At 45.7% G+C, this 16368-nt stretch overlaps 1 protein-coding gene across 1 annotated transcript; it reads right to left on the bottom strand.

Annotated features, from left to right (window-relative positions):
- Positions 1 to 2058: 2058 nt before the first annotated feature.
- Positions 2059 to 8056, bottom strand: LOC121575332 (vesicle-associated membrane protein 3). The gene is made up of 5 exons (XM_041888333.2): positions 7784 to 8056; positions 5246 to 5318; positions 4690 to 4848; positions 4552 to 4603; positions 2059 to 3752 (listed from the first exon to the last, which is right to left on the bottom strand). Coding segments are annotated over exons 1-5 (303 nt in total). The 5' UTR covers positions 7786 to 8056; the 3' UTR covers positions 2059 to 3735.
- Between the last annotated feature and the right edge of the window lie 8312 nt (positions 8057 to 16368).

Raw genomic sequence — 16368 nt, 5'->3', positions numbered from 1 at the left:
TGTGGGGGTGCTTTGCTGGTGACACTGTCTGTGATTTATTTAGAATTCAAGGCATTCTACAGTGATACGCCATCCCATCTGGTTTGGGCTGTTGTGGATTGTAGTAAAGTGTTATGGGCCTCGAACGACGATGACGCTAATGGGCAAAACCATCATCACATTAGTAAACTATTTTATAGAAGGGGGGCCACAGGGCATGTGGGAGAGTACAACCAACGAGGCAAGAGATAGCATATTTGAGTTTCCGACGTCACGAAGCATGTTGGGCGTGATTGAGTGGTAGCAGTGCGGCTAGGGAAAAGCCTAGGGGTTTAAACCTTATGGGATTGTATTTCGTTTTATGTGCACTGGATTGTGGAATTCACCGGAGAAGGGAGCAGTCACAAGTGATGTTCTTGAGGGTTGTCTGAAAGGAGGGATCAGGAGATGTGGCAAGAGAATGAGAATTTCGAATTTCGATTGTGTGGACTGATTAAGAGGTATCAAAATGGAAACTAACTAAATGTGTACTTTTTCTTCCAGGAAAAAGTGGGGAGTGATTCTCTTTTCTTTGAAATATTTTCTGAGACTATAAATAAGGCCTGGCCATTTTTTGTTTGTTTATTGTTTTACTATATGGTGTTCAAATAACCACAAACAAACCACTTAGCATGAAATGTTAGCTGTATAGGGCTGTATATTACAAAAGTTGTGATTGAATCCTAGCACACAGTCCTGGTAACTGTGAAGATTTTGAACTACTGTTAATTGTTGGTGATGTGGACAGGGTGTTTTCAAAAGAATGATGTTTCCACCTCCATGCTTCACGGTTGGGATGGTGTTCTTGGGGTTGTACTCATCCTTCTTCTTCCTCCAAACACGGCGAGTGGAGTTTAGACCAAAAAGCTCTATTTTTGTCTCATCAGACCACATGACCTTCTCCCATTCCTCCTCTGGATCATCCAGATGGTCATTGGCAAACTTCAGATGGGCCTGGACATGCGCTGGCTTGAGCAGGGGTACCTTGCGTGCGCTGCAGGATTTTAATCCATGACGGCGTAGTGTGTTACTAATGGTTTTCTTTGAGACTGTGGTCCCAGCTCTATTCAGGTCATTGACCAGGTCCTGCCGTGTAGTTATGGGCTGATCCTTCTCCTTCCTCATGATCATTGATGCCCCACGAGGTGAGATCTTGCATGGAGCCCCAGACCGAGGGTGATTGACCGTCATCTTGAACTTCTTCCATTTTCTAATAATTGCGCCAACAGTTGTTGCCTTCTCACCAAGCTGCTTACCTATTGTCCTGTAGCCCATCCCAGCCTTGTGCAGGTCTACAATTTTATCCCTGATGTCCTTACACAGCTCTCTGTTCTTGGCCATTGTGGAGAGGTTGGAGTCTGTTTGATTGAGTGTGTGGACAGGTGTCTTTTATACAGGTAACGAGTTCAAACAGGTGCAGTTAATACAGGTAATGAGTGGAGAACAGGAGGGCTTCTTAAAGAAAAACTAACAGGTCTGTGAGAGCCGGAATTCTTACTAGTTGGTAGGTGATCAAATACTTATGTCATGCAATAAAATGCAAATTAATTACTTAAAAATCATACAATGTGATTTTCTGGATTTTTGTTTTAGATTCCGTCTCTCACAGTTGAAGTGTACCTATGATATAAATTACAGACCTCTACATGCTTTGTAAGTAGGAAAACCTGCAAAATCGGCAGTGTATCCAATACTTGTTCTCCCCACTGTAGTAAAGATACCGCCAAAAACTACTTAAGAAGTACTTTACACCACTGAGTGGAGGCTTTTATAGCAAAGGGGGGGGTGGACAAACTCCATATTAATGCCCATGATTTTGGAATGAGATGTTCTACTTTTGGTCATGTAGTGTTGTGTATATGGGTTGATTTGGGATTGGGAAAGTCGATTAGCAACTGAGTTGAGTAGCCCAGCTAGGATTGATCAACAGTTTCTGCCAACAACCCATTTGAAATGTAAAGTATTGCAGCATTGTTAAATCTAGAAACAGTCTCCAATTCATACTCTGACAGAACACACATATTGTAGACTGATTGGTGATAAAAGTCAAATCTGTTTTTATTCAAGCAAGACACACGACATTGTAAGGCAACATTGTAGAATTGCACTTGTTTCTAATATTCACAAAGGGAGGGGGTAGACTTGGCGAAGGCTTTCTTGACAGAGCTGGAGTTTATTCAATGTATAGAGCAAACAATTCTCTCTTCTACAAGACAGTAACATTGGTTCTACACAATACACCTCGATCTGAAGGATCCGTAGCATTGCACCCCAGAGAATAGCCCCTTGGTTTTGGCACCTTTGGAGGGGGTGACACGCACGGAGCATGACATGTCATCCTTCCAAAACTCAAACATCCATGATGCTCTTCACTGCAGCAGCAAAGTTACCATGGCAACTAAAGGCATTTCAGTAAGTAAACAAACAAACAAAACAAAAAACTACACAGTTTATTTTAAGATTACCAACACTACACAGCAAAGATATTTAAACAACAAATACATTTATTGACATAAAATAATGAAAAGGTTGTAGAGCTCTCCCACAGCAGGAGGCTGAAGAGACCATAGCATAGTATGTGTGTGTGGGCATGAAAACGCAGACCATTGGAAGGCACTGCTGGTTCCGTATGTTGGTTCGATATGGCTTGGCTGTCTTTTGCCTGTGTTCCTATGTTCAAAGCAGCAGAAAGGTCATAATATAATATGCCATTTTTTGTGTATGGGTGGTCCCGGAGATCGAACCCACTACCTTGGCGTTACAAGCACCGTGCTCTACCAGCTGAGCTACAGAGGACCGCCGCCGTGCCCTACACCCGAATATAAGGTGATGCCTGATATCTATTGTTTGGTGCTTTGACAAGAATCACTACTTAAGGCACTACTTTTCCATGAGAGGTGTCATTGTCAGTCACGTTGGTCGAGCAGACCAACAGAAAATAAACAAGGCCCATGTGTGCTTGTCTTGGCATCTTGAGAGTTTCTCTGAACCCAAGCCCACGTCATATTGGGGTCACACACACAGTCCCTTTAGAGATGGGAAGAAGGTCAAGACTGAATCTCAGTCATGTCCAGTTGGTTTCTGTCTGTGGATATAATAATATAATCCAACAGTCCATATCAGTCATTTGGTGTTCTGATCCGATGACTGGTGTGGGACTTCACACTGGTGTGTGTGTGTTTAAGGGTTTGACTCCTTAGCACATCCCAATATTACAGTGGAGACTGACAGGAAAGCACAGCGAGTGTATCACAAAGGCACTTGCCTCGCTCTGCCTCACACAATCACATCTATTATTACTAATAAAAACATAAAAAAGAAAATGTAAAAATGTTGAGGAGAGATTTGAGTAGTGTGCTTCACTCCTGATACTGGAGGGCTGCAGTGTGTGTGTTTGAACTGTATATGTAGTTGAAACAGGGGTCTATTCAGCAGGTACACTCAAGAGGGTTGCAGATAGAAAAGTTATTGTGCAGAATTAACACGACTTTCTGTCACACAGAATGGTATCAGTTCTATACAGTACATTGCTATCTGCAATGCATCATTCTAAATCTCACTGGACAGGCCCTCCAGGAGCAGGGGGAAAACCACTGCTGTAGAGAATGGGCTTTGGCACTCAGTAGGCTAAACCATGAGACCTTGTTTCTGAGACTTTCAGCTGTTCACTCACTCCTCCTCATCATTCGCTTCTCTCCTCTTCCAACAACTGCTTCTTTACGGATGGCTCCAGACTGACAGAAGGCAGAGAGGAGTTAGACAGACACTAGCTACGTTTCCATGAACCTGTAGACATTTAGAAAGTTTGCAAAGAAAATAGATGTGACAATTGCCTGCTACAGTGAGTTTCCATTGAACCATTGTGTCGATAAAAACAGCTGGACTTAACAACGTCGCACAAAAAAAATAAAAGTTTCCGCAAAAGCCTTGTGTCGAATAAAAATGGTGTGGTTGAAGTTTTTACATTATCCATTTAGGAAAATTGCGCATTAACTAATTTGCTTCATGTCTCAGGTAGCCCACAAAAAGCCAGCATTAATAGAATGCAAGTATTGACTAATATGTGCCATATTCTAATAATTCTCATGTGCCAACGTATCACCACAGTCCATGCCATGATGAAACTTGCACTCCTGTAGATCAAAGACAATCTTTGTTCTGCAAAGAAACATTCTTTTTTTAGTTGAAAAATAGACTTAAATGTGGAGTGGAGATTTATAGTTAAGTGATGACATCACTTGCCCCGCGTACCTTAAATTATTCAGCAAGCATACTTTATTCAAAAATAATTTGTGGCAATAAAGAAAGTTTGACAATAGAATAATCCACCCATCGTACGGACAAAAAAATGTGATCTTTAGAACATAGTTGCCGTTTCCATTACATGTCGTGACATAGCTTTTGTTGAAATCTGGGTCAATGGAAACCTGCCTACAGCCAACCACAAAGGAAAGACCTAGTCATAACCTTTGTTCCCAGTGTTGTTGTATTGGCCCCACCAACCCATACTGTTCCACCTAGAGCTATACTCACTGATGATGATGACCAGGATGATGAGTATGACAGCTATCAGGATGGCCCACATCTGGAGAGCACAGATAACAACAAACACACTTAAACATCTCAACAGGATGTTCTGTGGGGGTGTGGGTGTGTGTGTGTACACTGCACCTTGCAGTTCTTCCACCAGAACTTCCTCTTGAGTTTGGCGGCGCTGGTCTCAAACTGGGAGGCTCCGACCTGCAGCGCGTCCGCCCTGTCGTCCAGCTCCGACAGCTTCGAGTCACGCTCCAAAACCTTGTCAACATTCACACGCATGATATCCACCACCTACACACACATTTTTTAGGGAAAAAAGTAATGAATATGAGAGTTTGTTGGTTTCTAAAGTGAACTCAGATTGAGCTCAAATGAGCACGTATGTGCCCATATTAACAAAGAGTCTTAAAGCGGAAGTGCTGATATAGGATCAGTTTAGCATTCTTTTTTTAAGTATCCAGAGTGTCCGACACTGCATAAGAAACGTAGGCAAGAGAGCGAGAATTCTAGTATGAATTGTTGCACACTGACGAGGAAGAGAACCATCTTTTCAGACATACATGCGTTTGCCAACAGCTGATACATCAGATAAGGGAGTGGTGCCTGTTGGAGGCAGCGGGGTTAGAATTGTGTACGCTGTATATGTTTACAATGAAGGGTGTGTGTGCGTGGCGGGGGGTGGTCATACCTCGTCCACTTGGGTCTGTGTCTGTTGTAGCCGGCGGGTGCCAGGCGCGGAGCCTTCTGGAGCAGGAGTGGCCCTGGGGTAAGGGCAACAGAGACGGTTTAGATAGGAGAGAGACACACACACACGTCCTGTCCCACTCTACGGTCTCCAGGATTTACCCATTTAATTTGAGATCCTTCCTGTCAGACCGCCATAAGTGCATTGCACTCAAAAACACGTCATCATTAAGTGTGGGAGTGCTCAGTCCCCAGTGCAAGGGTTGGAAAATAAATATCTGCAATGGGAGTGTCTGAGCAATTCAACGGCTCAGACATGAGACGTATGTGGCAGGGTCTACAGACAATCACGGACTACAAAAGGAAAACCAGCCACGTCGCCGACACCAACGTCTCGCTTCCAGACAAGCTAAACACCTTCTTCGCCCGCTTTGAGGATAACACAGTGCGCCACTGACGAGGCCCACTACCAAGGAATGTGGCCTCTCCTTCTCCGTGGCCAACGTGATTAAGACATTTAAGCATGTTAAACCCTGCAAGGCTGCCGGCCCAGAAGGCATCCCTAGCCGCGTCCTCAGAGCATGCGCAGACCAGCTGGCTGGTGTGTTTATGGACATATTCAATCTCTCCCTTTCCCAGTCTGCTGTTCCCACATGCTTCAAGATGGCCACCATTGTTCCTGTACCCAAGAAAGCAAAGGTAACTGAACTAAATGACTATCGCCCTGTAGCACTCACCTCTGTCATCATGAAGTGCTTTGAGAGACTAGTCAAGGATCATATCACCTCTACCTTACCTGTCACCCTAGACCCACTTCAATTTGCTTACCGCCCCAATAGATCCACAGACGATGCAATCGCCATCACACTGCCCTATCCCATCTGGACAAGAGGAATACCTATGTGAGAATGCTGTTCATTGACTATAGCTCAGCATTCAACACCATAGTACCCTCCAAGCACACAATTGGCCCAGTGTCGTCCAGGGTAGGGGAGGGAATGGCCGGCAGGGATGTAGCTCAGTTGGTAGAGTATGACGTTTGCAACGCCAGGGTTGTGGGTTCGATTCCCACGGGGGGCCAGTATGAAAAAAAATAATGTAAGTCACTCTGGATAAAATCGCTCATAAATGTAAAAAAAAAAAAGTTAAAAATGCTCTCTCTCAGTTCTCATGTCAACACTTCCCCACTACAGCCTGTTCTGACGGCAGGTACCAAGCTGTACCTCTCCCTCTGTGTATTAATCACAAATTGGCATACAAGTGAGAGCAAGGTTAACAACCCACTGCTCTCACCAATCCCGCCCTTTCAGATCTGATTATTTCAAGGAGGGAAAGTAGGAAGGAAGTTGGGATACTTTCTTCAGTATTCAAACAGGGCCCTTTAGAGGGGAAAATCACACCACCTGGCACCTGAGCTGGACATTGCAGCCGAGGCACCTGGCATTTCTGGACAATAACAGGTGTGCTTGTGTGTCAGCTGCATCCAGTGGATGAGGATGCAGATAGCAGACGTCCTACTATTCTCCGACCAAGTTCAGCTCGCCAATGTTCCAAGAAAGCGAAATGTACAATGAGGGACTAAAGTAGGTACAAATCCAGGAATCAAACGTTGAAATAGCAAAGCACTTTCAAATTGCAAGTGTTCCTTCCAGCCTATTGGCTGCGAGTTACGAATGTTGAAATCTTCACTGCCTGGAACAATCAATCAGACTTTGGTTGGCCACGTTAGCAACATACAACAACCACAGTGTTCGTTACAGAGATACAAAAAAATAATGACTGGTCAAACTGATGACGTAACTAGTTGGCTTATCACATTCATCATAGGATTACAATGTAGGCTATGTAGCTAGCTATGTATATTCATGGCTTGTCTAGTTAGCTAGCTAGGCCGGCCATTCAGAATTTAGCTAGCGAAAAGGTCAGGGGACTGAGGCTTGATGTTAACTAAAGTCATGGTTATCAAGCTACTAAAGTAGTTACAAGCAACATAGCAGTAACCATATGAACTAACTTAGCTAGTTAATATTGATAATTAGCGAACATCACTAGCGATCTACCCTAGACATCCGCATAATAACATTAGCTACCTAGGTAACGTAGATAGTATCAACTGGTCGATAAAGCCAGGAAAATGTATCGTATTCAGAATGAACATCTAACAAGCTAGCTTAGGCTAGCAAACTAGCTACCTAACGTTAAATCAGCAGCGTTCCCAAAACTCCCTTCATACCAAACATGCAATTTAACTAACGCGTTACAGACCCAACATTTACCTAAATAATAAATCAATGTTATAGCTTTGTTTTGGTAACTAGGTCGGGGCCAGGATTAGCACAATTGCTGGCTATATGGCTAGTTTGAACAAGCACTTGTTGCATGATAGTTAGCTAACTAGCTAGCCGAGAGAGCTTCACACCCAATCCCGGTAAATTGGGTGTTGTAGACTTTCGTTTTTTTTAAAGAAATACGCATATTTGAAACACCGAGCTAGTTAGTTGATCAACGTTATTATAAACATGAGGAGAAAATAAATACTTACATGATTTTATTGGATAGCTAGCAGAGATCCAAAGCCCCGGAAAACATGAAGCTGTGTCAATCCCGAAAATGGTGCCAATCCGTAACAGTTTTCCAATTTCGCTGTGCAATTTAAAGTGACAGTACCTATATGAAAAAAAGGTAAGTGCAAAACTACAACACTTTTATCATCCCTGGATTGAGGTACATTTTCTGAGCCATATGTCGCGCCAGCTCCACTGTGTCTTAAAGGCAATTTATGCTTGATCTGAAAATGTGGTCAGAGGCTCCATATGGAGGCTATCATGTGCAGTGCCTTTTAATCTACACAGGAAGCCTGTCCAAACCTAGTGCAGCTATAAACAAGCGGTCGGATCTGCTGGGATTACATACAAAGGGATTTAAAGTAATTCATTATTTAAAGGAGGACATAAAGACTCTTTCACGCCTTACTTCTTGCCTATCCATAGAATTACCAGATACTTTCTGTTTAAAGTGCATTCGGAAAGTATTCAGACCCCTTGACTTTTTCCACATTTTGTTACCTTACAGCCTTATTCTAAAATGGATTAAATAAAAACAATTCCTCATCAATCTACACACAATACCCCATAATGACAAAGCAAAAACAGGTTTTTAGACATTTTTGCACATTTATAAAAAAACAGAAATACCTTATTTACGTAAGTATTCAGACCCTTTGCTATGAGACTCGAAATTGAACTCCGGTGCATCCTGTTTCCATTGATCATCCTTGAGATGTTTCTACAACTTGATTGAAGAGTAAATTCAATTGATTGGACATGATTTGGAAAGGCAATATAAGGTCCTACAGTTGACAGTGCATGTCAGAGCAAAAACCAAGCCATGAGGTCGAAGGAATTTTCCGTAGAGCTCTGAGACAGGATTGTGTTGAGGCACAGATCTGGGGAAGGGTACCAAAACATTTCTGCAGCATTAGCAGTGGCCTCCATCATTCTTAAATGTGGCCGCCCCGGCCAAACTGAGCAATCGGGGGAGAAAGGCCTTGGTCAGGGAGGTGACCAAGAACCCAATGGTCACTCTGACACAGCTCCAGAGTTCCTCTGTGGCTATGGGAGAACCTTCCAGAAGGACAACCATCTCTGCAGCACTCCACCAATCAGGCCTTGATGGTAGAGTGCCCAGACAGAAGCCACTCCTCAGTAAAAGGCACATGACAGCCTGCTTGGAGTTTGCCAAAAGGCACCTAAAGGACTCTCAGATCATGAGAAACAAGATTCTCTGGTCTGATGAAACCAAGATTGAACTCTTTGGCCTGAATGCCAAGCGTCATGTCTGGAGGAAACCTGGCACTTTCCCTACGGTGAAGCATGGTGGTGGCAGCATCATGCTGTGGGGATGTTTTTCAGTGGCAGGGATTGGGAGACTAGTCAGGATCGAGGGAAAGATGAACGGAGCAAAGTACAGAGAGATCCTTGATGAAAACCTGCTCCAGAGCACTCAGGACATAAGACTGGGGCAAAAGTTCACCTTCCAACAGGACAACGACCCTAAGCACACAGCCAAGACAACGCAGGAGTGGCTTCGGGACAAGTCTCTGAATGTCCTTGAGCCAGAGCCTTGAACCCGATCTAACATCTCTGGAGAGACCTGAAAATAGCTGTGCAGCAACGCTCCCCATCCAACCATACAGCGCTTGAGAGGATCTGCAGAGAAGAATGGGAGAAACTCCCCAAATACAGGTGTGCCAAGCTTGTAGCGTCATACCCAAGAAGACTCGAGGCTGTAATCGCTGCCAAAGGTGCTTCAACAAAGTACTGAGTAAAGGGTCTGAATACTTATGTAAATGTGATATTTCATTTTTTATATTTTTATAAATTTGCTAAAAAATCTAAAAACCTGTTTTTGCTTTGTCATTATGTGGTAGATTGATGAGGGGAAAAAACGATTGAATCTATTTCAGAATAAGGGTGTAACGTAACAAAATGTGGAAAAAGTGAAGGGGTCTAAATACCTTCCAAATGCACTTTATTTCTGGAATTACTACAACTACAAAGAAAGTAGCATAGGTATTATAAAGATAACATGTAAAATGGTAGGCCAATTTCTTTGAAATATCTTGCAATCACACTGACCATAAAATAAAAACCAGACCATTATAGTAAAGTGCAAATTTTCTTTTTACTCTGATTTCATTTTACAGCAGAAATTATGTAAAGCATTCAAAATACATTTTCCACATATAAGGGCAATTCAAAACACTTTGCATGGCCTTGGCAGCAGAATATTATTATTTTTTAAACATCTTCAATGATTTATTGATGCCTATACATGCACATTATAAAAAAGAAACGTACAAAAGAGGGACAGAGGTAAAGAGAGAGAGAGGGCTGAAGAACACAAAATAGGAGAGAACAAAGTTAGGGTTGAGATAGGAAAGAGAGGAAGAGAGAGGTTTAGCTAGCACTATTTTAACATGCAGAGTGATGTTAGCCCATAGAAAGTTATAATCACGGCCAGTATTTCAACATTTATCTCTTATTTGACCTTTAACCTCTGTGTCAGAGGTCACCTCTGAGCAGCCCGACCAGTTATTTCCTTAGAGGAAGTCAAAGTTGCGCATGACATAGCTTATGTTAACTCTACAAACTGATCTCTACACTCACTAAAATCTACAGATCCTCACTTAGAAAATGAACGTGTTTGTTTATTGCTCTGTGCGTTTCAGTGGAAATGTTTGAACAAAGGCATCCTGAAAGAGGGCTCGAGAAGCACCTATGCCCTCAAAGACCAGACAGCATGGTTGCAGGTGAAGGAGAGGGCGAAGAGCATCGCTCACCAGGCCACAATCTCAGCCCCAGCCTCTGGGGTAAGGAAGGAGTTTGAACGCAAGGAGGGTCATAAAAGGCTGAATCCCACTACCATGTACTTAAATAGTGAAGCCGGGGAGGAACCCGGAATGAAGACCCCTCTCAAAAGCAAGAACATCAAATTCCATCCTTACTGCCCCTATTGCAATAGTAAGTGGCACTTCCTGGGCTCATGCCCCAGATTACAAAAGCTCACTCGACCCCAATTGAAGGCCTGGATAACTTCAGACGAGCGATGCTACAAGTGTGCCCGTAGCCATAAAGCCCAGACCTGCACATTGAGGAAACCCTGCAATCGCTGTAAGGAAATCCATCTCACAGTGTTGCATGATGTAATTCCCCAAGCAGCGAAGGAGCAGAGTATGCTCATGGTAGGAGTCGCAAAGGAGCTCTACCTCGACCAGCAGAACCTGTCTCCAAGGGTCATGTTGAAGGTGGTAAAGGTCACTCTGCAAAGCGAAGGGAGGAGCATGGATACATTCGCCGTTCTAGATGATTGGTCTGAAAGAACAATCATTCTCCCAGCTGCCGCCCGGCAGCTTAACCTGGAGGGGACCCCCGAGATCCTTAACCTCAGAGCGGTGCGACATGATGTTATCCAAGTGAAAGGCTCTTCCGTGACCTTCTGCGTTTCACCTTCAGGACAAAGGGAAGTGGCCTACAACATCACTAATGCCTTCATGGCAGATGGCCTGAATCTCGCAGAGCACTCCTGCCCGGTGAGTGTTCTACAGAAGTAATATCCTCATCTCAGAGGACTGCCTCTTCCTAACATGGCCAGGGTTGCACCACTCATCCTGATCGGGTCTGACCAAACACACCTCGTCACCCCGACCGAGCCTATACGAGCTGGACCAGAAGGAGGGCCTGTTGCTGTCCATACATCCTTGGGTTGGGCTGTGCAGGGTCCAGCCCATCTACTTCTCTCTACCCAAGCTGTACAGTCACAGCAAATCCTGTTTACCAGAAGCAGTCCAGCTCCATCTCGCTGTCCAGCCACTGACCTCCTTCGGAATGTGGAGATGCTCTTGAAGATGGACACCTTCTCCAACCGGAAGCTACAGGAGGTCACCTGCTCGAAACATGACTCCTATGCATTAGACCTCCTGGAGAAGCACACCACCACCACTGAAATGGATGGCATTCAGAGGTACGCAACCCCACTGCTACGGGTGCCCAACCATCCTCCTCTGGCAACCACAACACGGGCTGTATTCCCACTACTCCGCGGAACGGAGCGGCGACTGGTGAAGAATCCTGAGATTGCTGAAGTTCATAACCAAGAGATTCATAACCTTTTGAAGGCAGGCTATTTCACCAAGGTGACAGCTCATGAAGCGGGAAACCCACTCAGCGAATCCTGGTATCTCCCTTACCATGTTATCCAGCAACACAGTGGGAAGTACAGACTTGTCTTCAACTGTTCATTCCAAGCCGCTGGTAAAAGCCTGAATGACTGTCTGCTCCACGGCCCAACCTTAGGTCCTTCTTTGCTCGGTGTCCTTCTCCGGTTCCGGCAACACTCCACAGCCATCAGTGGAGACATCAAAGCCATGTTTCATCAGATTTGTCTGCTGCCTTCCAACACCACACTTCTCCAGTTCATATAGCGAGATATGGAACGAGACGCAGAGCCCACAATCTATGAATGGCAAGTACTCCCATTTGGCACGACGTGCAGTCCTTGCTGTGCCATATACGCTCTGCAGGGACACGCCCGGGAGCACCCAGACAGTGACCCAGAAGTCTGGGATTCAGTGGAGAATGCCTTCTATGTGGATAACTGCTTACAGAGCGTCCCATCCACTGCTGAAGCGAAAGCACTCCTCGATAAAGTCTGGAATCTCCTGTCCAAAGGGGGATTTGAGGTTATACAGTGGGCGAGCAACACAGCGGAGGTTGTCCAGCACCTCCCGCCACAAGCTAGGTCAAGTAGCAGTGAACTATGGCTGTCGCAGTCTGGCGCTAACCCACAAGAGCCCACTCTAGGACTGAGATGGTGTTGCATATCGGATACCCTGGGGTACAAGCACCGCTCAGCCCTGAGCACCGAAACCCCCACTCTGCGCATCATCTATCGGACCCTGACCAGTCAATACGATCCCCTCGGGTATATCCTGCCATACACAACCTGCGCCAAAGTCTTAGTCCAGGACCTGTGGCAGACCAAGAGGGACTGGGATGAACCAATCCACCCGGCTGACCTAGTGGAACGATGGATCTGTTGGGAAACAGAGTTGTCAGAGCTCTCTAAAGTCCAGATGCCAAGGTGTTATGTGTCACCCTGTGCTGACCAACTGGGATCAAGCCGGGAACTTCATGTGTTCTGTGACGCTTCAGAGCGGACTTATGGAGCGGTTTCCTATCTCCAAGTGGAGGATGAGGCAGGCCACACCCATGTCTCCTTTGTTATGGCCAGGTCCAGGGTCGCACCCAAGAAGCAGTTGTCAATGCCTAGGCTGGAACTCAGCGCTGCCCTTTCCGGAACCAAGTTGGCCTCTACCTTGCGAGCCGAGCTCACCTTGCCAATCCAAAGGGTCATCTACTGGAGTGATTCGACCACTGTACTGACCTGGCTCAGGTCGGAGTCCTGCAGGTATAAGGTGTTTGTCGGAACTCGCATTGCGGAAATCCAAGACCTAACGGAAGGCAATGACTGGAGGTATGTTGACAGCATAAACAATCCTGCTGATGACATCACTCATGGTAAAACTATTAAGGAACTGGCTCAACCCCATTGCTGGAGCTTGGGACCACCATTCTTGCCCCAACCAGAGAACGAATGGCTGACAGCCCCCGTTGCCTGCGGCCCCTCTGCAACCAACTGAAGCTCATGAGTTAAGGAAGTCTGCCCAGTGCTACAATATCGGAGCTAACCACAGCTCTCCCTGACCCAGCACAATCCCAAACACTGCAGGATCTGATCGCCGCCACTAGCCAGACCTCAGATGGGGTGGCTTCCATACCCACCTCCCTCGCTGCAGAGACACTCCTCCTACAGCCTGCACACTCAGTCAGCTTCCCTGAGGAGCTAAAAGATCTGAAAGCCGGTAAGGAAGTGGCTAAGGACAGCTGTCTTCTCTCTCTTGCCCAAATACACGGAGTGATCAGAGGGAGGCTGCGCCAAGCAGAAGTCTTGGATCCCGATGCTATCCATCCAATTATCCTTGACTCCAGACATCCTCTCACCAGTCTCTTCATCAAGAGTTATGATGAGAGGCTTCTCCACCAAGGGCCAGAGAGGGTCTTTGGGGAGATGAGGCGGAAGTATTGGATACTTGGAGGACGAGGAGCCATTCGCAAGCCCCAATACGCCAGCATGGAATGTCAGAGATGGCGGGCCGGAGCAACTGTGCCCAAAATGGTGGATTTGCCCCCTGCTTGCTTGCGCCTCCTCAAACCCCCCTTCTGGTCAACAGGAGTAGATTGCTTTGGGCCCTTTACGATCAAGCTAGGTCGTCGAGCGGAGAAGCGCTGGGGCATTCTGTTCAAGTGTTTGACAACTAGATGTGTCCACTTGGACCTACTGGAGAGTTTGGATACTGAAGCCTTCCTCATGGCTCTACGACGGTTTGTCTCCCGACGGGGGAAACCCGACGAGATCCTGGCGGACAGGGGCACAAACTTCAAGGCAGGAGAAAACCGGTTGGAGGAAGACTTCCAAGCAATGGAACCAACCCTCCAGGATCAACTGATGGACCAACAAATATCCTTCAAATTCAACCCTCCAGGAGCTCCTCATTTTGGAGGAACATGGGAGCGAGAGATCAAATCTGTGAAGACGGCCTTACAAGTCATCCTGGGAGACCAAACTGTCACTGAAACTGTCTTGCGGACAGTCCTGATAGAGATGGAAGGGATACTGAACTCCAAACCCTTCGGATATCTCTCTGCAGACATCGCTGACCCAGATCCGGTTACACCGAATCTGATCTTGATGGGGCGCCGAGATGCCTCACTTCCTCAAGCCATGTATGCTGATACCAACCTTGTTGGCAGACGCCGGTGGCGACACAGCCAAATCTTGGCTGACCATTTCTGGGCCTGTTTCATTCGGGATTACCTACCAAGCCTACAGCACAGAGGGAAATGGCAGAAAGAAACTGCCAGCCTGGACACTGGCCAAGTAGTAATGATAGTGGACCCTCAACTGCCTCGAGCCTGGTGGCTGGTGGGCCATATAACCAAGACCATGCCTGGGACTGACAGTTGTGTTAGATCAGTGGAGATTCAGGTAAAGAACCGGACATATATCCGGCCAGTTGCCAAGCTAATTCCTCTCCCCGAGATGACAGAGGACGGGGAGCGATGAGCCTTTTGAGGAGTGTGGAATTTAACAAATTTCAGGGGTGGCTGTATAAAAGGCCCATGGAATTGGTGGAATCGCCCTTTAATTCATGGCCACTTGCGCAGCTGGGCCAGAGCGCTTTAATTAGGTCAAGTGGAAATGTCAGACAGATCTCAACTCATTAAAAGGAGGAAATCGCCACTGCCCGACCTTGCTGCTTTCTCTTCCCCAACTCCATCTAATACAGACATTCTGTGCGTCCAGGAATCAACCCCAGACAACCTACCCAGTAAATATACCACTTTGTGGTTAAAGGAATTCCTGCCTCAGTATCCTCCATTCCTCTCAGTCACCTGACCCGTGAACACCTGTTCACTTTCACTATTGTCAGTCATCCTACCTGTCCAGCTACCCACACAGATTCCAATAATCTTTCATATATATACAGTACCAGTCAAATGTTTGGACACACCTACTCATTGAAGAGTTTTTCTTTATTTGTACTATTTTCTACATTGTAGAATAATAGTGAAGACATCACAACTATGAAATAACACATATGGAATCATGCAGTAACCAAAAAAGTGTTAAACAAATCAAGATATATTTTATATTTGACATTCTTCAAATAGTCACCCTTTGCCTTGATGACAGCTTTGCACACTCTTGGCATTCTCTCAACCAGCTTCATGAGATAGTCACCCGGAATGCATTTAAATGAACAGGTGTGCCTTGTTAAAAGTTAATTTGTGGAATTACTTTCCTTCTTAATGCGTTTGAGCCAATCAGTTGGGTTGTGACAAGGTAGGGGTGGTATACAGAAGATAGCCCTATCACGTTTATTCAAGTGCAGTTGCAAAAACCACCAAGCGCTATGATGAAACTGGTTCTCATGAGGACCGCCACAGGAAAGGAAGACCCAGAGTTACCTCTGCTGCAGAAGACAAGTTCATTAGAGTTACCAGCCTCGGAAATTGCAGCCCAAATAAAAGTTCAAGTAATACGCACATCTCAACATCAACTGTTCAGAGGAGACTGCGTGAATCAGGGCTTCATGGTCAAATTGCTGCAAATAAACCACTACTAAAGGACACCAATAAGAAGAAGAGACTTGCTTGGGCCAAGAAACACGAGCAATGGACATTAGACCGGTGGAAATCTGTCCTTTGGGCTGATGAGTCCAAATTAGAGATTTTTGGTTCCAACCTCCGTGTCTTTGTGAGACGCGGAGTAGGTGAACGGATGCTCTCCGCATGTGTAGTTCCCACCGTAAAGCATGGAGGAGGAGGTGTGATGGTGTGGGGGTGCGTTGCTGGTGACACTGCCTGTGATTTATTTAGAATTCAAGGCACACTTCCCCAGCATGGCTACCACAGCATTCCGCAGCAATATGCCATCCCATCTGGTTTGCGCTTAGTGAGACTATCATTTGTTTTTCAACAGGACAATGACCCAACAAACCTCCAG

Source organism: Coregonus clupeaformis, chromosome 10 (genome assembly GCF_020615455.1).
Source record: "Coregonus clupeaformis isolate EN_2021a chromosome 10, ASM2061545v1, whole genome shotgun sequence".
NCBI lineage: Eukaryota > Metazoa > Chordata > Actinopteri > Salmoniformes > Salmonidae > Coregonus > Coregonus clupeaformis.
The sequence above is the reverse complement of the archived record's forward strand: the minus strand, read 5'-3'. Positions and strand labels throughout refer to the sequence as shown.